At 36.7% G+C, this 25,656-nt stretch overlaps 1 protein-coding gene across 4 annotated transcripts in view; it reads left to right on the top strand.

Annotated features, from left to right (window-relative positions):
* The first annotated feature begins 611 nt into the window (after positions 1-611).
* Positions 612-25,656, top strand: part of TEF (TEF transcription factor, PAR bZIP family member) — a 44,757-nt gene continuing 19,712 nt past the window's right edge. The window contains exons 1-5 of one of the 4 annotated variants that reach the window (XM_026697036.2): positions 612-893; positions 12,614-12,934; positions 13,526-13,749; positions 15,668-15,879; positions 17,553-20,195. In XM_026697036.2, the coding sequence (XP_026552821.1) occupies positions 794-893; positions 12,614-12,934; positions 13,526-13,749; positions 15,668-15,879; positions 17,553-17,574 (879 nt within the window). In that variant the 5' untranslated portion in view covers positions 612-793 and the 3' untranslated portion in view covers positions 17,575-20,195. Of the gene's footprint in view, positions 894-10,563; positions 10,958-12,613; positions 12,935-13,525; positions 13,750-15,667; positions 15,880-17,552; positions 20,196-25,656 lie in introns of those variants that run through there. The other 3 variants (XM_026697016.2, XM_087934743.1, XM_026697027.2) reach the window with 3 other exon arrangements.

Raw genomic sequence — 25,656 nt, 5'->3', positions numbered from 1 at the left:
GAACTGGTAGTAAATTTTTTTGAAACCCACCACTGTGTAATAAGTACTGACTTATTCAGCAACAGATTATAACAAAATGTTACTTTTCGTATTCAGAATTGTCTAATTTTAGACTCCAAATATTGATCTTTCAAGTTATGATCTTCCCACAAAGTAGCTGATTTTTTTTTAATGTTGTGAGATAAACTAAAAATACACTGGCTGGTCAGTAATTACTAAAGCCTTTTCAGAGCCTCAAAGAAATTGGGCTTTTATATTAATACATTAATATTCTTTGTTTGCCAGCACTGATTTTATTATAAAAGAGGCTGGACCTCAGATTTGATTCATCGATCTATTGCAATAAGCTTATTATCCTTTCAGATCTTCATTTGCTAACGTTGCTTGTCCTCTCGCGCTTGGTATAATGCCTTTCTTACGACCAAACGGTTTCCACTCCTTAGTTAGGTAACTGTCCCAATTCTTTGTATTCTGATTGGCTGAGGCGGGCCTTATAAAGCAGCTCAGGCGGCTCAGCCAATCCTCTTTTATCATTGGCCGATTGATTAAAAGGAGGGGGGGTTGAAATTCGGTGAAAGAATGCTGCTTCACCTCTGATTGGCTTTCCCTTTCTCAAACTCCTCCCTCATTTTCAGATTACAGATTTTAGCAATGTAGTTAAAGATAGCTCAAGCTTTCGAGTTACTTTTGTTACAGGTTAAAAAAAAAAGTTCTTTGCATTCAGGGGCTCAGTCAGCAACCCGGGGGTCCTTTCAGGCAATTCTTCCCTCTCCCGCCGGTCCCGCGATTGGCCATGACTAGCTACCACAATAGCGGGGCCGGTCCTGTGGACTTACCCGAGGTCCTGAAATCGCTTCTGGAATACCATTTACCCTGGACGGGCGCTCTGAAAGGTAGGAAAAAGACACCTCCAACCCCACGCCTAACTGTTCTCGAGGCTGTAAGGAGGGAAGGGGTGAATTGTATCTGATTTCTGTTACGATAGTTTGAGCGCCTGACAATTCGGGAATTTCCCGCGATCAGGGAAACGGCAGGTGATGCGAGGCGTAATATGCAGTTTAACAGCAATATAAGGTCTAGGGAGCCTGGGGAGCGGGATAGGAGTCGAAAAAGATGTAAGAAAGGGTGGAGAGGAAGACGGCGAGGTGCAGGATTGTGGGCCGCTGCTGACCTATTTCAATCCTCAGGCTTGCTATGTACTTTGAGAGCAGTTCAGCTACTCTCTTTTTCTATTCTCTTTTCCAGAGAAACTTTCTTTAAAAGTGTTATAACAATGAATTTCTGGTGAGAGTTACAAGTTTTGAAACACTCGTTCATTTATGGAAGTTCTCTTTTTCTGATGAGGGTACAGTAACAATTTTGCTCACTTCCTGCATTCCTGAATACCGGGCTAATACTTGTCTAAGCTAGTTATAAATTTAAGGTACTGAATTTGAATAAGAATACTCCATAACAATGTAACAGAAATATTGAAAGAGATTGCTCCAGTCTCCACCTCTTTTTCAATATGAGGCTGATGACATTGAATGGATATTTTATGTCATGATGAAAACAGAAGAAATGGGCAATAGTTATTGTTTAGGGATCCCTTTGCATATATATATATTTAATCATGATAAGTCTGTTTTCTTCCTTGCAGAACAGTCTGTCCTGACTGTTACATGAAACCAAGTATCTGTTCTCTGGTAAAATAGATCTGAAGGAATTTATCCTATGGAATCAGGGATTAGGGAAATTGTGAGAACTCTAAAAGTATCTATTTAGACTATTTGAAATTTCATTTTCAGATTATGATGCCATGGCAGCACTCTTTAAGGGTGGTCATCCTATCTCATAAAGAAATAATTTTCATCTTTACTGACGTACTGAATATGATGCTTTGGGATCCTGGCTATTCCATTCAAATATATTTTCATATCAAGGCCTCTTTCTAAGATAATCACCCCTCAGCTTCTAATAATAGAGCTGCTTTTATTGGCAGGTGAGAAATAAAGCTAACATGGCACGTGTAATACCTATGGGAACAATTAAACTATGCATGCAAGAAAGAGGTTTCTTTTGCACTGGACATTTTTGTCCAGTACTCTGGGGCACTGTGCATTATTGTCCCCTGCTATATAGAATTTTTCTATATTTGATATTTATTTAACTATTCTGATTAAGCTTTAGAGAGTGCTTGATGTGTAGATAAATTGCTTAGTTGAGAATATCCACAAAAGTCTTGTTCCCTAAGATCGTCAAAGTTATTAAGATTGTCGTGTTGGGTAAATTCTTTGAACTTTTTTTCATTTTCCTGTTACTACTATTACAGTTTTATAAGTGCATAATAGGTTTCTGCTTTTTCTTTCAGTCAGTGAGATTACCTGTTTTTTTTTTCTTTGCCTTGAGAAAGTCTGCAGCACATAAGGTTCATGTGCTTATGAGCCATTTTTGATTATTTCTTATATCTTGGATGAATTCCAAATATTTTTATTGGGAATTTGTTCAACTATTCAGATCACAGGGGAAAGCAGTGATTATCTTTGTCCTTGGATTCAAGGGACACCAAGTGGAAATGCAATTCTGTTTTATATCAATTATTCACACAAAAGGATCCATTTTCTCTTTCAAACTACCTGTGTGTATGTATATGAATTGCTTGCATACAAAAATGAACTATATTGTTATATTACAAAATAAAATATGGAAGAGAAAAGATGGCGACTGGCAAAGTAAAAAGAGAAGTGAACGTCTAGAAAGCTGTAGGAGATGAAAAAAAAAATTGGGAGTGACAGAAACATATGAAGAGAAGGGAAATCAGAAATCTGAGATAGAAGCAGGAAGGATTAAAAGGGGATGGATACAAAGGGGAAAGAAAAATTTATGGTGACACTTGAATAGAATAGAATAGAATAGAATAGAATAGAATAGAATAGAATAGAATAGAATAGAATAGAATTCTGCCTTCAATTGAGGACCTGTATACTGCACAAGTCATAAAGAGGGCTATGAAAATATTTACAGACCCCTCACATCCCGGACATAAACTGTTTCAACTCCTTCCCTCAAAACGACGCTATAGAGCACTGCACACCAGAACAACTAGACACAAGAACAGTTTTTTCCCCCGAAAGCCATCACTCTGCTAAATAAATAATTCCCTCAACACTGTTCAACTATTTACAAAGTGTACACTACTATCACTGTTAATCTTCTCATCACTCTTTATCACCCATCCCCTCCCACTTGTGATTGTAGGACTGTAACTTTGTTGCTTGTATCAGTACGATTTATATTGACTGTTTCCTAGTATGATTTGATTATTGATTGTACCCTATGATTATCATTAAGTGTTGTGCGTTATGATTCTTGATTCTTAACGCATGTACCCTTTCTTTATGTATACTGAGAGTATTTACACCAAGACAAATTCCTTTTGTGTCCAATCACACTTGGCCAATAAAGTATTCTATTCTATTCTATAACTATTTACATATTTCATTTAAAAATAAAGTCAAGAAACACCCTACTTCCTAATACTGTGACCCTGGACCCAGGGGTGGGATGCTACCGGTTCTGCCTAGCTCTATAGAACAGATAGCTCTGAAGAGCAGCAGACACTGAACTGGTTCTCTGTTTGCTGCTGTTTGTCCTACTGCGCCTGGGCTCTTACCTGTCCTTTATTTCCTGCTTTTTCAACCTCAGCTGCTTTGTGCGGCACAGCTGAGGTTGAAAAAGCAGGAAAAAAGTGGCTTTTCAAATGCTGCACACCTGTGCACAGCATTTTTCAGCTATCTGGGCAGCACAGCCTAAGGTTTTTTACATGTGCGCACAGCGTACATCATGCGTGTGCGTGTGCAAAGCATGCATGCACACGCAAAACATAGTCACTGAACCAGTAGTAACACCGGTTGAATCCCAACCCTGCCTGAACTAGACAGTTAACATAAATCAGATCATATAAGACCATCATATAAAATTTCCTAGATATATTAAGATTCCTTTGGCTCAAATTCAGGTTGTCATTGATTCCATGTCTCTCTCTGTCTGTCTATTATCTATCTATCTATCTATCTATCTATCTATCTATCTATCTATCTATCTATCTATCTATCATCTGTCATCTCTGCCTTCCTTAATTTGTATGTATACTACCATAATTGAAAATATCTTAAAACCTGTTTTCAGTAATAAAACCGTAGAGCCAAAATGTAACATTCATTAAAACAATGTAAATTTAAGATAGCATACAGTACTGCCAAACAGATGGCAGGCAAAGAACAGATATTGATCTCCAAAGACTTGTCAGAACAGCTAGGTTTTGACAGCTTTCCAAAAGATGACTCAAGTAGAGACTGAAGCCAACTAGATATCTTGGGGAGGGGATAAGCATTTTAATCCAGTAGATCAGGGCAATAATGGAGAAAATTGCTTCTCTGGTCTTGTACCCTTCATCTTTCAAACTGAGATTAACCAGGTCATTCTCTCAAGCACAACACATAGTACCATTAGAGGAGAATTTCTGTAGTTCATGGTTGCAATGAGGAGCCCTTGATGGGTTGAGCCTGGTTGTGTTCATGCAAATATTTCATTACCCAAATTAGGTAGCATCAATGTAATGAAATGTCTGCAAGAAAACCAACCTGAAAGAGAACCAAGGACTCCTCATTTCAATCCCTCACAATAAATAGTCTGGTTAAAGTAACTTGGAAGATATAGGCTATAAATATGCCGGGCCTATAACTTCTAGGCTTTTTTGTTTGTTTGTTAAGACTAACAGGTTAAAGTTAAACAACTTTAACCTTAGACTATTGACCTCACCCCTTTCCTAAGAGGTCTGTAGGGGGCATGCATAAGTGCACCAACGTGCCTGCCATTCCTGTCCTATCGTTTCTTTTATTTTTGTTTATTTTTCTTATATGTATCCATGTATTCATAACTATGTTTTTACTTATACCTATTATCTTGTAAGCAATTGACATAAATAAATAAATAAATAAATAAATAAATAAATAAAAATTGGGTGTCATCTGTATAGTAATAATAACAGTTTCAGCCAAAATCTCAAGAAGGCACATATTTTGATTATCATGTCATTTTTCTGCTGAGGATATATTTCTATATTTAGAAATCTTATGACTAATTGTATTATTCTGAGATCCAAATTTCTTGCTCAGAGAAAGTTTAATTTTGTTTACATAGGCTCTAGATAAGTTTTTAAAAGTATTGTTGGAGGTGGTGTTACTATTATTATCTGACAAGAAAGAGTTTTCAGTGGGACTGAACATGCAATATGCAGATGAATTTTTCAAAAATATGGAAACAGCTGATGTTGGAATTAATTATAAAAAAATAGAATTCTTTATTGGCCAAGTGTGATTGGACACATAAGGAATTTGTCTTTGGTTCATAAGCTCTCAGTGTACATAAAAAATAAATTCATCCAGAATAATAAGATACAACACAATGATAGTCATAGGATATTAAATAAGCAATCAAAATCATACTAGGAAACTAAATAAAACAATATAATCGTAAAAATACAAGCAACAAGGTTATAGTCATAAGTACAAGGAGATAGGTTAGTTTGTAGAAAGCTTGACTGTTGTTGGTGTATCTGAGATGGGAATTATGGAATAGATGGCAGTAGTTTCCTCTCAAACCTTCAGTAAAACATATTCAGGTCATCTGTCACTTGTTGATTTCCTTTAGCATGGGAAGGACGTTTGCTGTAACCAGTGATATTTTTAAGAGTTTTCCACGTTTGCTGTTTCATTTTTTGAGAAATTGATTCCTTAGCTTTTCAGAGTAGCTTCTTTTTGCTGCTCTGATCTCCCTTGTTAATACGTTTCTAGCAGTGGTGAGATTCAAATTTTTTTACTACCGGTTCTATGGGTGTGGCTTGGTGGGTGTGGCAGCGGAAGGATACTGTAAAATCTTCAGTCAGAGGTGGTATTTGCCAGTTCTCCGAACTATTCAAAATTTCCACTACCAGTTCTCCAGAACTGGTCAGAACCTGCTGAATACCACTTCTGGTTTCTAGCCTGATTGTACAGCATTCTATCACCTTCCTTTAGAATATAGCCTATATAGCCTATAGGAGAGGGCAACTTTAAGACTTGTGGACTTCAACTCCCAGAATTCCCACAAGTCTTAAAGTTGCCAGGGTTGGAGATCCCTGCTATAGGAAGCATTCTCTAGGCTTCTTCTTTGGCACCACATAGCTGCTTAAGTTTAGCTGTAAACCAAGGCTTCTTGTTAGTATATATTTGCAGGTTTCTGGTTGGCACACATAGGTCTTCACAAAAACTGACATATGATATTACAGTATCTGTGAGTTCATCCAAGTCTGCAGATGTATCTTAGAAAAGATTCCAATCAGTGCAGTCAAGGCAAGCCTGAAGCTTACATCAAAAGGAATTAAAATCAAAATGAATTAGTATAGATTGTTTTGTGCTGACTTGACTAGTATTCTAGAAAACTAGTCTGCCTCTCAGTTTCTTTAAAAGCTTTATTAATACTTGTTGAATTATTATAGTAGGGTAAGAGAATATGAATACTAATGCCAATCAAAATAACCCATGTGCTAAAATAATGGAATGTTCTGCTCACTTGTAATATTTAATTTTAAAATTTCCCTTAAACTGAATTTAATTCCTAGTGACCACACATATTTTTCTTGGCAATAATATAGAAAGAGTATGTAATTATCTTCTTTTGGAATGTTTTTTTCAAGTTCCAGTTTATCATATGATAATTTCCTGGTGACTTGCTTTTCAAGGACTAGCCAGATTTGATCCTATAGCTCAGTTACTTGCTGTGACCTGTAATGTTTAATATTTATTTAAAAGAGCATTTTAAACAATCACATGTCAATGAATTACTGTTTCTGCAACATTTATCAATCTAGGGAAATTGACCGCTTTTTGTTCCCAAGGAAATTATATTCAAAATGGGCAATAAGAAAGACAAGAACAATCAGTGAAAGGGTAACTGGTGTGAGTGCATATGCAGGCCCTTTTCTTTTGTATTTCATTATTTTCACTATTTTTTGAAGGTTCCATCCCAAGAGTGTACAGTTGCTCAAGATATTTTGCTGTTTGAAGGATAAGACCGTGTTTTCCCTCCTAGCCCATTTACTAAGTCAGTTGGATGGCCAACAGAGCATTCTTTTGATGTGTTCAAAGGCATAGCATCTTCACTGGGCCTATGGGCAGACCACTTGCCTGACCTAGCCACCTCATCCTGCCTAATAATAAGGTTGGCTCTGACATAGAAAGGGAAAACATACGGCATGGTCTCCTGTATGCCAAATTCAGTTGGTGTTGTCTTTATTGACACATCTATTAAGGATGGAGAAGGATTTTAACAGCAATACAGAAGAGGATTGCAATTGCTTTCTTCTGTAATGTTCTAGAGCCCTGGGGTCCCCAGAAGCCCATCCAAATGTGAACCTGACTGACCCTGCTCAGCCTCTGAATTTTGACAAGGCTGGTCGCACACTGCCATCTGCTGAGACCAATATAGATAAACAAGCTTCAAAAGGATTGGAAAGGAAAAAATGGCACCGTGTACAAGTTTAGGAAGACAATTCTGCTAAAACGTGTGTGTGTGTGTGTGTGTGTGTGTGTGTGTGTGTCATTAACAAGAAAAAAACATGGCTGAATACAATTTGTTGATCACACACAACACAAACCACCCTGGGGTTTTTCTTGTTAGCCTAAGCTGGAAGGAATATAAGCAGAAGGATTCTATCTACTGTAATATTCACAGATCAACTTCATTTTTAAAAAAATTATTTTATTTTGTCAAGTGATTATAAGATAACAGGTATAAGTATAAACAGTTATGAATACATGAAATGGATACATATAAGAAAAATAAAAAGAAACAATAGGACAGGGATGGTAGGCACGTTGGTGCGCTTAGGCACGCCCCCTACAGACCTCTTAGGAAAGGGGTGAGGTCAATAGTAGACAGTCTAAGGTTAAAGTTTTTGGGGTTTGGGGAAGAAATCACAGAATTAGGTAGAGTATTCCAGACATTGACCACTCTGTTGCTGAAGTCGTATTTCCTGCAATCAAATTTGGTGCGGTTTACCTTGAGTTTGTATCTATTGTGTGCTCTTGTATTGTTATGGTTGAAGCTGAAGTATTCATTGACAGGTAGGACATTGCAATGTGTGATTTTATATGCATTGCTCAAAAAAATAAAGGGAACACAAAAATAAAACATCCTAGATCTGAATGAATGAAATAGTCTTATTAAATACTTTGTTCATTACATAGTTGAATGTGCTGACAACAAAATCACACAAAAATTATCAATGGAAGTCAAATTTAGCAACCCATGGAGGTCTGGATTTGGAGTTACACTCAAAATTAATGTAGAAAAAAACACTACAGGCTTATCCAACTTTGATGTAATGTCCTTAAAACAAGTCAAAATGAGGCTCAGTAGTGTGTGTGGCCTCCACGTGCCTATATGACCTCCCTACAACGCCTAGGCATGCTCCTGATGAGGTGGCGGATGGTCTCCTGAGGAATCTCCTCCCACACCTGGACTAAAGCATCCCTTAACTCCTAGACAGTCTGTAGTGCAACGTGGCGTTGGTGGATGGAGCGAGACATGGTGTCCCAGATGTGCTCAATTGGATTCAGGTCTGGGAAATGGGCGGGCCAGTCCATAGCATCAATGCCTTCATCTTGCAGGAACTGCTGACATACTCTAGCCACATGAGGTCTAGCATTGTCATGCATTAGGAGGAACCCAGGGCCAACCGCACCAGCATATGGTCTCACAGGGGGTCTGAGGATCTCATCTCAGTACCTAATGGCAGTCAGGCTACCTCTGGCAAGCACATGGAGGGCTGTGCGGCCCCCTAAAGAAATGCCATGCCACACCATTATTGATCCACTGCCAAACCGGTCATGCTGGAGAATGTTGCAGGCAGCAGAACATTCTCTACGGCGTCTCCAGACCCTGTCACGTCTGTCACATGTGTTCAGTGTGAACCTGCTTTCATCTGTGAAGAGCACAGGGCACCAGTGGCAAATTTGCCAATCTTGGTGTTCTCCAGAAAATGCCAAACATCCTGCATGGTGTTGGGCTGTAAGCACAACCCCCACCTGTGGACATCGGGCCCTCATACCACCCTCATGGAGTCTGTTTCTGACCATTTGAGCAGCCACATGCACATTTGTGGCCCGCTGGAGGTCATGTTGCAGGGCTCTGGCAGTGCTCCTCCTGTCCCTCCTTGCACAAAGGTGCAGGTAGCGGTTCTGATGCTGGGTTGTTGCCTTTGTACGGCCTCCTCCACATCTCCTGATGTACTGGCCTGTCTCCTGGTAGCACCTCCATGCTCTGGACACTACGTTGACAGACACAGGAAACCTTGCCATAGCTCGCATTGATGTGCCATCCTGGATGAGCTGCACTACCTGAGCCACTTGTGTGGGTTGTAGACTCCGTCTCATGTTACCACTAGAGTGACAGCACCGCCAGCATTCAAAAGTGACCAAATGATCAGCCAGAAAGCATAGGAACTGAGAAGTGGTCTGTGGTCACCACCTGCAGAACCACTCCTTTATTGGGGATGTCTTGCTAACTGCCCCTGCTTTCCACCTGTTGTCTATTCCATTTGCACAACAGCATGTGAAATTTATTGTCAATCAGTGTTGCTACCTAAGTGGACAGTTTGATTTCACAGAAGTGAAATCAAAGTTAAAATCGAGTTACATAGTGTTGTTTAAGTCTTCCCTTTATTTTTTTGAGCAGTGTACTATACATTTAGATCAGACCAAAGGCGGCGTAGTTGTAGGTTTTCTAGGTCTAGAATTTCAAGCCTGGTGGCATAAGGTATTCTGCAACAAGTAGAGCAGTGGAGAACTCTTCTTGTGAAATATTTCTGGACTTTCTCTACTGTGTTAGTATCAGATACGTAATGTCGGTTCCAGACTGATGAGCTGTATTCAAGTATTGGTCTAGCAAATGTTTTGTATGCTCTAGTTAGTAGTGTGATATTACCAGAAAAAGCTACGTAGGATTAGGTTAACAACTCTTAATTTTAATTAATTTTAATTGCCAGCCAATCACGGCTTTTGACCACCCCAGATGAAGAAATATATTAGAACCCAACTGGCGGGTCACAGGTTGGAATAGCCTGCTCAACCAGCGCCTTCCTCTCTCCTTCACCCCGGGCTTTTCCACGCCTGGCTTTGCTTTTGAAGCGGAGGCCTACGGAGCGTCCTGACAACCGCTGAAGTATGAAAGTCTATCTGCTCCTTTTCCCACTTCGCCCCGCCTCAGAGTTCCTTGCAGATCAACAGCTCCGCCTTGCCGCTGTTTCTCCGATGGTTGGCTCTGAGGTCATTTGAGGTTTAGCGCTGGAGGCGCTCGCCGCGTTTTAAACGATGGGAGTCTCGGTGGAGCTACTGACGCCAGCGGAGGGAAAGGGGCGGCGCCCACATTCTCGCGGAACGCTCCTCGCTCCGCGGCACGTGCCAGGCCTCCGTTCAAGCTTCTCGCGGAGTGGCTGCGGGACCAAGCCAGTTTCGTCTGTCGCCGGGCCCAGCCAATCAGCGCACGAGCAACTTAAAGGCGGTCATGAACAATAAATGTCTCCAGGGCCGACGGAGGCGCGCCGAGGGAAGTGGCGCATGCGCTCTCCTTAGCTTCGAGGGGGGGGCAACGGTAGATTTAATTATTTTTTTCTTTTCCGCGGCGCCCGTTCCGCTGGCGTCGCTTCTCGCCTCCTTCTTCCCTCTGGGCCTCTGGAGGGGGGCTCGAGGTCCGCTGGTCGGCCCCCTACGCATCAATAGCATGTCCAGCCGTGCCGCGCCTCAGGAGGTAGCAGCAGCGGCGGCGGCGGCGGCGGCGGGGACCGCGGGAGCCGTGCAGCAAGAACGGGGCCCGACGGGCGCTTTTCCTTTGGTGCTGAAGAGACTGATGGAAAATCCTCCGCGGGACGCACCCCTGGGTGAGGGTGGCGGGAGCGTCTCGGGTTGGACTCTGCCTCCGCAGAAGGAAATGCGCGATGGACGGGAGGGAGGCGGTGGGGAGGGAATTGCGGCGGCGGCTAGTGCCTCAGTTCGGACGGGCACGTCGCATCCATTTTGCCGTGTGGCCTGGCGGGCGCTGGGGTTGCTCCTGGTTGTTGCCGCGGAGCCCTTCATCGCCCGGTACCCGCAGCCCCCGGCGCTTATTGCCGTTTACCCGGAGCTGTTTTTGAAGCTCTCAGCGCGTAAGGCGGCGAGTCCGTGAATTGTTTTCTTGGAAGTAATCTCCTCTTAACGGAGCGGGGCTTCCTTGTGATAACAGCGAATAGGACGATCGGCACATAGAGCATCTTCCTTTGGGGAAGCAGTTGGATTTCAGGCGCCGGATCGACTGTTGCACTTTACCCACAGCAAAGTATAGGCGCGAAAACACACACACACACACACACACACACACACGTACGTGTGGAAGGGGATTTCTTTCTCTTTGATTCTGGATGTGTAGTGTCATATATCTCTTTCCCTTATCTGTCAGGGGAGTGCTTTGCTGACTTTTGCATGCTAACATGTATTTTCTTTTTAAATGCTTTGAATTAGTCTTTTTTTTTAACCAAGAGAAGAAAGTAGTAAGTAATAGCTAAACTCAGCAGCAAACGTTAGTGGGTGATTTAATTGTCAACATTTTGTTCATCAATAACCAAATCTTTGTTTTAAATATTCATTTATATGAAAGTAGCTCTGATACCCTCTTCTAAAAAAACAGCAGCATTGTGGATTTGATATTGAAAATATAATGTTTTATCTTATTGCTCATTTCTGTTTTGATATATGTGTTTGAAATAAGATTACATTTTTGAAATTCATATTCTTTTGAATTAATATCTTAACATTTATAGTTTATTTTACATTTTCCCAAGCTTCACCAGTCTCAAGGTTGGCTCAGCCTCCCATCCTTTCGTGGTGGGTAAAATGAGGACCCAAATTGTTGGGGGTATTATGCTGACTCTGTAAACCTCTTAGACAGGCTATAAAGCACTATAAAGTGGTATATAAGTCTAAGTGCTCTTGCTATTATAGCGTATTAAGAACTAAATTCTGGGGCTAATAATGCAGAAAAAATATTCTGTTAAATTAAGATATGCCTTTTTTTATTGAGCCAATCCTATATCTACTTAACTAAGAATACAATTAGTTGAACACAGAGGGATAACTGACCTTTGGTACTGATTTGCAACTTTTATGCATCTTTGTATTTTTACATCTTAAAATTAGTACTTAGAAATGAACATTTTATCACATATTTCATACATTATTATATTATTTGCATGTGAAAGGGATATATATTAAATGAGCTATTTAATATAGAAAATTTTTTCAACTTTATTTTCTGTTGGTTCATATACTCAAAGGTGACTGATCAGATTCCTTCAGCAAGTTCAAATTGGCTAATCTCCATGTAAGTTGTTTTGGCACCAGTACAGAGTCTACTATCTTTTGGGGGAATTGGCCATGGTCAGCAAGGTGCTCTCATCTGTAAGATTGATACAGCAAATGGTTCCAGTTCTTGGATCATCATATAAAAAGAAATGGTTAAATATAGTTCTGCATTAGACTAATATCATTCTATTTTCTTCTAGATAAAGAGAAGAAGGAAAAACTTGAAGAAGATGAAGCAGCAGCTGCAAGTACAATGGCAGTCTCTGCCTCCCTCATGCCTCCCATTTGGGATAAAACTATTCCTTATGATGGGGAGTCTTTTCATCTGGAGTATATGGATCTTGATGAATTTCTGTTGGAAAATGGAATCCCTTCCAGTCCTGCTCATCTAGATCTGAATCAGAATCCCCTCCTGCCTGTGGCTGAACTGGAAGGAAAAGAATCTGCCACTGTTGCTACCACTCCATCTGCATCATCTTCCACAGTGGTTTTCAATCTATCAGAAACTACCAAAAATTCAGGTATGTTAAGGGGTTATAAAGGATGCTGTACAAAAAAAAGGTTGCCCACATTGCCTAACTGGGTTCTTAGTTTAATTGCAATGCAGAAATCAGAAAAATAATGAAATGGTTAGAATGAGCAATTTGCTTGTCATGCAAAATTAAACCTGAATTTAGAAATGGGAAGGTCAGTAATACACAATCTAACAACACATAAATTCACAGCAAGTTACAAGGAAGAACAACTAATATTTCACTGGTTCCCATTATTGATTCTATTAATATTATGTAAACAAGTGGTAGCACTATGTATGCTACTTTTTGCTGGCAATATATTGTTTTAATTCAAATAAGTGAAGAATGTAGAATGAAGAACGATTGTCAAATCTGTCTTGTTTGATTAGTATTAATATATGTTGCCTTATATGCTGCTATATTAAAGGCTTTTATCACTGGGTTTCAGACTGAATAGTGAAGGAGAGGAAAATATTTTACCAGTTTCCTTCTTTCCTACTTATGATACATTGAATAAGGGGCCCTTTTAATATTTCTGTTTAATAGTAGTTATCTTCTTCATGCTGCTCACTATTAAATTTGTCTTCCTTTTTTCAGAGTCTTCTCCAGGTGAGGAGGAAAGATTGACTCCTAGCCCTGTTGATCCAGATTGTGTTGAGGTTGATGTGAATTTCAACCCTGACCCTGCTGATTTAGTGCTGTCCAGTGTGCCTGGTGGAGAGCTCTTTAATCCTAGAAAGCACAAGTTTGCTGAAGAGGACTTGAAACCACAGCCTATGATTAAAAAAGCCAAGAAAGTCTTTGTCCCAGAAAATCAAAAGGTAATTCTGTTTATTCTGTTGTTGTGTAGATGGGTGATCGCATTTCAGAAGTATTTGAAATCATGTTTGTTGGCTGCAAAGTACATTTTCAAGTATGCCACTGGAGTTTCCCACAATTGAGTCTTTTTCATCAGCAGATTCTTTGTTGTAAAATTCTGGTGGATTTAGTGTGAATTTCTTGAGGAATGGCAATTTACCATCTTCTTGTCCCCAGAGTGTAATTTAATAACATTGCTAGGATTTACTCAAGGATACTTTGTTTCATTTGTTTCAGATTGTTGAAATCCAGAAGGAGAATAATATAAAACATTTTCTAAGGCTTCCCCAGTAAAAGATAATTATTATAAACTGCAACTAGTCAAGCTGAACCTCCTGTTGTCCCTTGATCTATCCTTCTGAAGAATTCTTTGCTTTTCTATCCAGGATTTTCTGCTGCAGTTCAGCTTCAAGAAAATAGAGGGGGGGGGATGGGTCTGGAAAAATAAAAAAAGAATAGTAATTTCCACAACTATAAAAGGTTTACCAATCTTGTATACAACCTGAAGCACAAGATGTATAGTGTATATAGGGAAGATTATAATGAAAACTTCCTTATATTAATTAAGCTAAATCTTTTGATACAAAAATGAATTAAAATCAATGCAGTCAACCTAGTTAATGTATTTATTTACTTACCTACCCAAGTTTGTTTTGACTCTTAGCACCTACATGAATGAGTTCTAGCAGTTTCCTTTGCAACAATTTTTGCAAGTTTCCAGTTGTCTTTTTCCTTGGGCTGAGACAGAGTGACCCAGAGTCACCTAGTTGCACTTATGTCTAAGACAGGACCAGTCTCCCGGTTTCTAACCCAGTACTTTTAATTACTGCATCAAGCTGATTCTCCACTGAGTATTACCTCTGAATAAGTTTTTGGGTTTTAGTGAATAAACTTGTGGACAAGATGAAGAAAAATCATGTGGGTTTCTTGCTTAGAAATTCATAGAATCCATCTTGTTCCTTTTGCTTTTCTTCTTTCTTCTCTGTTCTAAGCAAAGCTTACCAGTTTATTGAATGAATCAATATGAAAGCCAACCTCTTTGAGGGAAGTGACTGTTCCTTTCCCAAATTAAGGACAATATTCAATTTGTATATCTAAGCTTTACCAGTAGCTAGATATTTAATCAGAAATTAAATTCACCTTCATAAAGGTCCTTGATGGAATTAAAAGGCAAGAACTAGTTTGGTATTGTGGTTACAGTGCTGGCTTGGAAACCAGGAGGTACAAGTTCTATTCCCATCTTAGGAATGAGATAGGTGACTTTGGGCCAGTCACTCTTCCTCAGTCCAATCCACCTCACTGGGTTGTTGTGAGAAAAACAGAAGGAGGAAGGCACACTGGTTAGGTTCACTGCCTTGAGTTACTTATAAAGTAATAAAGGTGGGATAAAAATCAAATAAAGGCACAATCTGATTTTTATCAATTCAATTCAGTTGATTTATAAATTGACTTTGAGAGCATTGTGATGCTATACTAGAATTAGTGTCTTCTCATGTAGATGAACAAAAGTTGCCATTAGTTGAAAGGTAGTCAGAAAATTAAAACTTTCATTTTAATTTAAAAATTGGTGTGGTATTTTTGCCTGACTACTTATGGTCAACCATAGTATTTTTAGTCAGTTCCTATTCCCATTTTTCCATATCAGTTACATCATAATATTCTGGACCATATTTCTGAGTAATCTTCACTTGTATGTAGCTTTCTGCACTTCATTGTGGTAGCCTAATCTGAAGGTTACTCTAGCATGGATAACAACAACTGTGGGTAGTAATTTGCAAAAAGTCCAGTCATATTTGGTCATAAGAAAAACAAAATAATAAATTACAAATCAATGAAATATCTGCTAAATACTAAACTGTCAACCTGATTGTTTCCACATAGGATGAAAAATATTGGACAAGGCGAAAGAAAAACAATGTGGCAGCCAAGCGATCTCGGGATGCTCGGCGCCTAAAAGAGAATCAGATCACAATCCGAGCTGCTTTTCTGGAGAAGGAGAACACAGCCTTGAGGACCGAAGTTGCAGAACTACGGAAGGAAGTGGGAAAATGCAAGACTATTGTCTCTAAATATGAGAGCAGATATGGATCCTTGTAAGCAAACTCTTTCCCTTACTGTGTTTAGTCCTGTGAATTATTTAGTTTTCTATAAAGATTTATAGAAATAATAAGACACTTTTGTTGTAATTTAACCAAATCTATGCATCTGCTAACACAACTTGATCAGATTTTATTTTTGTGTTGGAATATGTCATTTTGTAATATGTCACTTTTAATATTTTTAAACAGCAACACATTTACAGAGCTTGACATTTGTAATAAAACAGGCTAATTTGATGAATCAAGCTTGTCTGCGTTTGCTAAACTGATTCTGGTATTGGAAAGAAAATACTTAATGCAACAGTTATTTTATTTTGCTTTATAACATATTGTTTAATGTGGAATAAATGATGCGTGAGAATTGTTCCCTTATTCATTAACAAAAGAAGTATAAAGCAATCTGAAATAATTAACACAATTTCTAATACTATATTGAGGAAAGTATATATTTCAGACCCAAGTTATTTATTTTTAGTCTCTATAGTTTACTCCCAGAATTCCTGAGCTAACATGACTGGAGTTGAAGTCCACAAGTCTTAAAGCTGTCAAGTTTGAAAGATCCCTGCTCTATAGGAACAATGCTATTGAGATTTTATTTTGGATATTAAAAGTACCTTTGGAAGTTGGAAAACCTGGATATTTATCTCAACTCACAATAATTACCTCTTATCCATTTGTGCTAGTTTTTTTAAGGTAACATAAATGATGGATATATGATTCCAAGGCTCTTGAATACCAGATACATATGATATAGCAAAAATACTTACTTCATTTTTCAAAGAGTTCAGTTTTGTTACTTTAATTAAAAGTTTAAAAAGATAATGATTTGTAAACTATACTGTGAAAGTAGCACGAGTATAGAAATTATTTTAAATCTTTTAAAGCGATTCTTTACAAAGGGTTTATTGTTCAATATAAGAAAAAGTTCCACCTTCTTGCAAGTAGTTTGATAGTAATCCCTTTTTGCGATCTTCAGACAGTCAATATGAAAACCAGATTCACTTTACAACCATGTTATTAATTTAACAACTGCAGCAATTCACTTAACAACTGGCAAGAAAAGTCATAAAATGGGGCAAAACTCACTTAACAAACTTCTCAGCAACATAAATTTTGGGCTCAATTGTGGTTGTAAGTTGAGGACTACCTGTATAGCAAATATAGATATAATTGTATTTATTAAAAAGCAACCCCTTTTTTAGAGTTCCTCTTTATAATGCAGCATCAAGGAGAGAAGGAAGCTAAATGTTTGAATTGGCTTTTAGACATAATGAAAGATAATGTTTGGGTTATTACCTTTATTTTAGAATAATCTAATCTGCATGTGCCAGTGGTTATCTTCTGATGTACGTATTATTTTTCAGTCTGTTTCATAGAAAAATCTACAATTCTCATACCAATAGCTAGTGTCAGATATGGATCAACAATTATTTTAAATTTTAATACTGTTCCTCAATAGAAGTGAATGTTTGATTTTATGCAATTATGAGAAATTGTTCTTTTTTATTATCTTTTTCTTGGTGCAATTGGTTGCACTTCATTGTTAGTTTAAAATTCCTTCAATAAATGAAAAGATACTATAAAATAGTAGGTGACATCACTGGAAGTGCAATGTAACAAAGTACTGTCTTATAAATAGTCATATTCTTGCTTTGCTTTGTTTAAAGTGACTTATCCGATTCCGAATGATGCATCTTTAAAGACTCTTAAAATCACAAAGAAACTAAAAACTACATATGAAACCACCTGCCATCAAAGTGAACAGTGAGACATATGAGGTATTCTACAAAAAAATCATCTGATGACTGCTTCCCTGCAAGTATCTCCTTGAACTACCTAAGGGCTGAGCATGATGAAAAGACGAAGGTCTCTAGTTCTACACTTCCCTTTGTACTGCTCTTTTCCTTGTTGAGGCAATTTGCAGTACATTGTTTATTTCTTTTCAACCACATATGGTGCTTGTGATTCGGAAAATAGCCTGAGCAAGCCATAGCTTTGCAAGGTAACTCTTAGGAGGAAAGAACAAGTTTTAATTGAAAATCACTTCACTAAATTAAAAAAATTGAACATTCTGTTTTAGTCTAGAAAAGGGGTATTGATATTGCCTCTAAACATTGCTAAGTAATAATACTGTTGAAACAGAAAATATAAGAAATGGACCAGAATATATCCAATATCAATATCCAATCAGTGAAAAAAACAAGCACCTGAAATGCACTGCATATTATCAAATGTTGGTAGCTGTTTTTGTCATTCATAAACATTGACATTAGGTCTTCTTTCAATCATGAGAGCCGCGGATAGGAGAGATAAGATAGATTTGTGCAAGCATCCCATGGTTTCTAAGTTAGCATTTTTCCTTCCTGACATCTGATTACACTCTTGTGAGATTATTGTGCTGATGAGCTGATGCATTTTCACAGTATGCTCTTTGTAATAAATGTAGTGCAGTTTGTCCTTGTTTTTCTAAACATACTTTTAGCTTATAGCTATTTAATAAAAAAACTAGTATTATAATTAATAAAGGACAGATTAAAAGATGCAAGATGCAATAATTTTGGTCCACGTTTTCTCTATTTTAAATGGAGATGGAGAGAGATGAGAACTCAGTGTCTAATTTTCTTTATTCAGTGAATCAGTTTGTACTAGCTCATCAAAGGAGAAGTAGTTTTTTGGATTTCTGAACTGCAAATAATAATAATAATAATAATAATGGAATTACTTGTCATCTTTCTTTATATTTCCTAAAGAATTTGTGACCTTCATAAAAGTTTAATTTAGAATTATAATAATATCATACAGAATAATGAAATGTAATTCTGACACATGCCTGTGAAGTTGTAGAAATAGTTGATAAACCACATAGCAAACGTCGAATGATGATATGGGAATTACAACTCTGTGGAAATTAGAGTTGTAATCTACATTAAGTTGTGGTATGTCAAAATAATACATAGTTGGATTTATTAATGGTGATCACTCAGTTTAAGTTATTTAAAAAGCATATAAGAGATGAACATTGCTGTTTCTAGTATATTTCAAAAGGTAAAGTAAAAGCTTATTCAGATTGAGCCCACCTCCTGGCGATTTCATGGACATATCCACAGTTTTCATGGTAGCAATACAGAATATTTTTTCTACTTCTCAGGCTAGCTTAGACTTCGTATTCCTTGGTAATTTGCAGTTCTGATCCTAACAAGATCCTGCTTAGCTTTCCAGGACAACCAAGGTAGGCTAGAACGTCTTTCCTAAAATGCAGGTTTGATTGTTTCCAATTAGTAAGAAAATAAAGATGCTGTTTCAAATTCTATGAAAGTGGACTGTAAAAATCTGAGAAAATTTATATAAATTAGAACCAAGTAATCATAATATCAATCTTATCTCATGCTTTTCTAAAGACTGTGCTGCAAATTCTTATAACTTGCATTTGGTGCCAGATTTCTAATAACTTTACTTACTATCATACAAATGCAGCTTATAATAATCTATGTGTTAAGATATTCATTACATTCTTTGGCTATAGTTTGTGAAGATTTCATGAATGAACAATATAATACAATCTAGCAAAGGCTGTAGGAATATGTCAAATGATATTGTATATATTTATGTCACTAAAAATCTTCAGTAGCAGAAATACTATTAATTGTTTATGGCCTGCACATATAAGCCTTCAGTAGTGTAACATACTATGTTTGAATACCATGCTATAAAAGTATCTATACAGCAGGAAAATTGCAGTATTTGACTTGCTTGTTAGTTGCTTGGAAGTCTTATAATCACTTTATATTTAACTACAAAATTATGTGAAATTATATAACATTTCTGAATTTTGTTAGAAATGACATTATCCCAATTCAAAAACAAATTTAGGAAAATGAAGAGAAAGTAAATTAAGAGAAAAGGTATAGATTATAAGCACAAATAGGCCCACCATCTTTTGTAACTGTTTCTTGGTAATTCCACTGTGGCAGAGAAATATATTCTTCATTTGATGTAATTCTTAGTATTATATATCCAAATAAGTAATGGAAAATGAAGCCAGTATAGCAGATGTGAAAACTCTTTTGTTACCAGTTCCTTTACAAACTGGTATGATCTACGGTAGACAATAGGAAAAATTTGTAGGCAACAATGAGTTTTATATGGGTATTCAGGTTTTATTCACCTGCCACTGAATAGCCACATGTTATGAAATTTATTCTAAGTACTGGGGTGAAAAATTCATGAAATAATATAGGAATAAGTGATTTTCATGGCATTCTAGACAAAATTGCAAAACATTTCTTAAATAAATTTGAATTCACAAAATAGAGAGAAAAGTCTACTAGCGTTGTTTTACTTGTTTGGTAGGAAATGGGTGTTTTTAGAGTTTACCATGCCTGCCATGCATTATCTTTTTTCCTCAGTTTTCCTTTATGATTTCAAATGAAACACTGTAAGAAGAAAATATTTTAAAAATATTTAAAACAACGTATGTCATAGGGTTCTTTCTATATAAAACATTGCCATTACAGATAAAAAAAATTTGCACTCTTTGCTAAATACCAGCTACCAAATATTTGAGTTTCTTGAAAAAAGAGGTTTAGTGATACTGGGAGTTTTAGTCATTTTATTTAGCCAGTTTAGCCATTGGTTTCCCTTTGCTTTTTTACATTCAGTATCAATTCAAAAACAATATTTTACCATTTTGTCTATATTTATCATTTCAATGACAACCAGATACATAATAATAATTTGATACCATCAAGCGGTATCTCATAACAGTGGAGAATAACATATCCCTTTTAATTCAATTTTATCCATATACCTATTTTAACATTTTTAAAAATTATAAACTAATATTCCTAAATAATTCTTTTGAGAAGGCATAGCATAGTATTTTTTTTTTAAAAAAAATATTGAATATTTGTGTGAACCTTCTACTTTGGTTTGTCTTAAAGGAGATTTTGCAGTTTTCTGTGATCTCTGTACAGATTTTGTGTAAAATTTTGATAGTCTCTCAGTTTGGTATAATTGATTCAAGAAATAGTTGATGAGACATTTATCTTATAGTGAATTCTGAAGCTTCTCGAAGCTTTGATATTTAATCTATGCTATCTTTGTTGACATTTTGTATGATTGCAAAAAATCAGCGAAATCGGTAGCTTTTTAAAAGTACAGTATATATTTATTGGCATTTTTCCATGTCCATTTTGAGCTATATTGTATTTTGCTGTCTGGAATAATCAAATATTTAGATGTAGAAAGTGGAAGAGAATGAGCAGGAAAGCTTGCAAATATATTTTGAAATTTTTAGAAAAATATTTTTTGAATAACCAAAAGTAACTGATGCTGCACTTTAATACTCATAATATTTTTCCTTTGTTTGCTTGTTTTTGATATACAATCCCCAAATTTTAGCTTCAAATTAATCAAATCAAATTGCATTTTAACAGTTCTTTTCTTCAATGCACAAGTGAAATGCATTTACATCCAAATCCTTTACAGTTTTTAATTACAGTACAGGTAGTCTTTGACATGACCATTCATTTAAAATTGCAATTGAAAAAAGTGACTTATGACTGGTCCCTGCACTTAACAATTGTTCCCTTAGTCATATGATTGCAATCCAGGGTGCTTGGCAACTGTGTCACACTTTCAACATTCATGGCATCCCAAAGTCATGTGATCCCTTCCAGCTGACTTCTGATAAGGAAAGTCATTGGGGAAACCAGCAGGAAAGGTCACAAGTCACAGTCACGTGTTGTCTTGCTTTAACAACCACAGCAACAAAGGTTGTAAAATCAGGTGCAGTCACATGATACATCTCTTAATGAGTGTATCACTTAATGATGATTTTTTTATTCCCTGTTCTAGTCGTAACTCTAAAGACAAGTTATACAAGCAGTTTGCCTAAAGCAGAAAGTAGAAGAAAGATACAAAATTGCTTCTTAGCTCTGCATCCACAACTATCAATCAAACATTTATCAACAGTCAGAGGTCTGCACTTGTAGGCATAGAAGCTTCTGGCATTCCCCATACAGGTAACCCTTGACTTACAACCACAATTGGAATTTTGGTCATTGAATGCAGCTGTCATTAAGCATGACAGCTTTGCTCAATGACTGAGATGCTAGCATTCCCAGTTGCAGTTGTTAATCACTCCCAGGTAAGGAATGCAGGTTGCCTTGGAAACCCTGTGAGGAAACCCTGCGAGGCCCAGGCAAACCATGAGTTTGGGGGGGTGCAGCAGTGACACTGAGTGGCAGCCATCCATGAAAACCTCACTACTCACCTGGCCCACAAGCCCAGGCAAAGCCGTGAGATTTGGGAAGCCTTATTGCCCATATAGCCCACCAGTGCATGCAAAGTGCCCCACTTACCTTTGCCATTTTTCCTCCAGATGCTGACAGGTGTGCCCACCTTATGTGAGATGCAGCCTTCTTACAGAGGCTTCCTCGTGCTGTTTTCCAAGCTAGCGCTAGTCTCGCGATCTTTTGGAATCCCTCCTCCAAAATGTTCTGTAGTGGAGCTGAAAATCGTCTGTGTCAAAATCCAGGCAGGGTTTTCAACCCCAGAGCAGAGACGCTTCTGAATTCTCATCCCAGAAGCTATTTGGGAGATGGTATTGCACAGGGAAAAAAGAAAAAAAAAGGTGAAAGCATTTTTTCCCAGCACAAAGTCAGCTCCAGCCCCATTTAGGAGCACTTGGGGTTTGCTTTGCACTGAGAAAAAGAAAACAAACGACACCTTTTTGTCTTACAGCTCAGTTTCATAGAGCTGTGGGCAGGATTGGGGCTGGCTTTGAGCTCTAGACAAAGGTGCTTTCTGCTTCCCTTTCTTTTTTGCAGCACAAAATTAGCCCCATATGGCCCAGCAGTGAGGCCAGGCATGCCTCCTGAGCAGTAGGAGCAAGAAGATGGTGGTGAAGATCAGCCAAGGCAGCGAAACAGGGCGGCAGTGGGCCTAAAGGGAGAAGAGAGAAGTGCTTGCTGGTAGTTGCAGCGCCCCTGCAGTCGTAAGTGTGGCTGGACTGCAAAAGACCCAAACTTTGACCTTATGACCATGGGGGCACTTCAACGGTTATATAACTTCAGGCATGGGTCATGTGCTCTTGCATTCAGTGCCATTGTAATTTTAAATGGTTGCTGAAGAAATGTTTTTATCTGCAGATGTTGAGACCTGTAGTATCTTAAAAATACCAACATCATAATGTCAAATGCAGTTAAGAGATTACTGAAATTAATAAAATTTCAGGTAATTTTAATGGAATAGGCGCTCATAGCCTAAATGACTTTGTGAGGCATGGACATCCTTCATGTTTCTGCCTCCTTTCCTTTGCAATATAAATGCATCGTAAAAATTATGTTTATGTGTAGTCATAGGTGAAACAGATAACAAACGATAAAAATGAGAACATAGGTATGTTAACATGCTATAGCCATTCTTAGGAATCCTAATTTTATTAGTTTGGATTCATTTATGGCTTTTGATGCGAAAGTTTAAATTTTTTTATCATATTTCTTGTGAACATTTAGAATCCAATAACAAAAAAGACACTATTTCCTTCCATGTTTGGTCTATTAGGTACATCTTTCTTGCTATGCGGCTTTATTAATTATGAATCTTATCTAAATTCATAAATAAGACAAATGAAGCTGGAAGAAAGGTAGCTTTATTTTACTTTATTTTGGCTGAACTGGGATCATTTACTTGAGCTTTGAAACCTTAATTGAAAAAACACTTAGTAGATTTCAAAATAGCCAAAAATGAATGTTATATTAGTGTCGGAAATATGGTGGTTAATTAACATTATTGGAATATTGCATTTGTATTACAAATATGTAAATACACTTTAATATTAAATCTCAGTCCTCATGGAGTAATAGGTGCTTCCATTACAATCTCTGCAAACTTGTGTAATAAGTTTTAATGTAGCATGGCTTAAGGTAATTTTTTTACACGTTAAATATCAAAACAAAATTAAATGTTGAGTTTGGATTGTAATGCTCTTTATTTAAAAACATTTAATTAAATCTCTAGGGTTAAGAATTGTGATGAAAGTTATTTCTTTGATTACTGAATTTATTCATAGTAACATAGTACTGAAAGCAAACTCGTTTGAGAGCAAAAGTTAACTGGCAGTTTTCTCACATATTAAATCTCATTGACAAACATATATGGTGATTTCAAAATCAAAGAACCTCTGCATTTTGCCTTAATTTGCACCTTTCATCAATATGCAGCAAATTACCATGTATTATATCTTGAATTAAATTGCTAACATTTAAGTATAAGAAATTGGACTTATGCCTCGCATTTTGGGCACTTATATTCCTGCTCTGATCACATTTTAATAAATGGAAAAGTTGCCCGATTTTTCATGGCAGAATAGTATTTCAAAATGCTTTACCACCTAATTGACTATTTTGGAAACTTGGGCAGAATATAATATAGATTTGAAAACTCAGTTTGTCCTACATTAATATTTTGTACTGAAAACAGTTGCATGCAAACTCCATGATTTGAAAGAACAATAAAAAAAAACAATTTAGTGGAGGTAAGAAGTTTTTAAGGAAATTTCAAAATTTCACAATGTTGCTAGTAATCAGCTATCTTTAATGTAATAACATGAAATTATGTATCGTGGGTAGAGGATGTTGTTTTTTTAATTCATTTAGTTTAAATTCTTCCTATTTTCTAATAGAATATGTTTAGTCCCATGTATCATCAGGGGGAAATTAGACAAACTATAAAAATGAATAATTTTAATATTAAAATTGTGTACTTGTGTTGCTGTATACTTTCAACATCTGCATTTCTCTTTCGTATGTCTAGTTTGTAGTGAATGAAGAGCAATTTCTGTATGTATGTATATATATATGTATATATATGTATGTATATCCATATATATATCCATATATATCCATATATATCCATATATATATATATATATATATATATATATATATATATATATTTACATGCGTATGTAAACATTGAATTCTGAATAAAAGCACCACAACAAGATTATTACCATTAAAAAGCTGAGATAAATTATATCTTGCTATATTTGTTATTTCTGCAAATAGTCTAATCCTATTTTTTTAAACAAAATATGCAAAAGCTTAATGAATGGCAAGTGAAAAAGTTTAAAGCATAGGTAGGCAGTCTAATATCATTCAGGTAATATAATTCTCATAAATCATAACACTATACATAGAGATTTTGATTATGGAAATGTTTAATTATGTAGAAAATATAGATTGCCTACCTCTGATTTAAACTGTTCTGGAAAGGAAGTAACATTTCAGTGATCAAAGTATATATGATATCCATTTTTATTTGTTTCTTTTTTAAAGGATGCAATTAAGATTATGAATTTTCTGAGTGTGAAATAGGGCTGGATTTTCTGAATATATTAAAGTCTCTGCTAAAGTGTTTTTTGTAATGTTTTTGTTTAAAATGTAACATTTTGATTGTATTGAATTATGTCAGTATATTTTTCCTTCTCAAAAAAATAAACTAAAAGTATATTCTACTAAATTTAAATATTGTGACTACCAATATGTAGTATGCCTAATCCACCAACTGAAAGTAATGTTTTGATCTGTTGCTAGAATTTTAAGTAGGCTATGATACAAAGATTTCATTCATTTTGCCTTTCTTCACATTTATATATAGCATGAGTACACAAGAAATATAAGCACAATAACTACTACTCCTGGGAATTTTAAAAAATCCAATACTCTCCTTGAAACATGTGAACAGCACAGATGCACAATGCTGCAG

Source organism: Pseudonaja textilis, chromosome 5 (genome assembly GCF_049901715.1).
Source record: "Pseudonaja textilis isolate UNSWEBS1 chromosome 5, rPseTex1.2, whole genome shotgun sequence".
Lineage (NCBI taxonomy): Eukaryota > Metazoa > Chordata > Lepidosauria > Squamata > Elapidae > Pseudonaja > Pseudonaja textilis.
The sequence above is the reverse complement of the archived record's forward strand: the minus strand, read 5'-3'. Positions and strand labels throughout refer to the sequence as shown.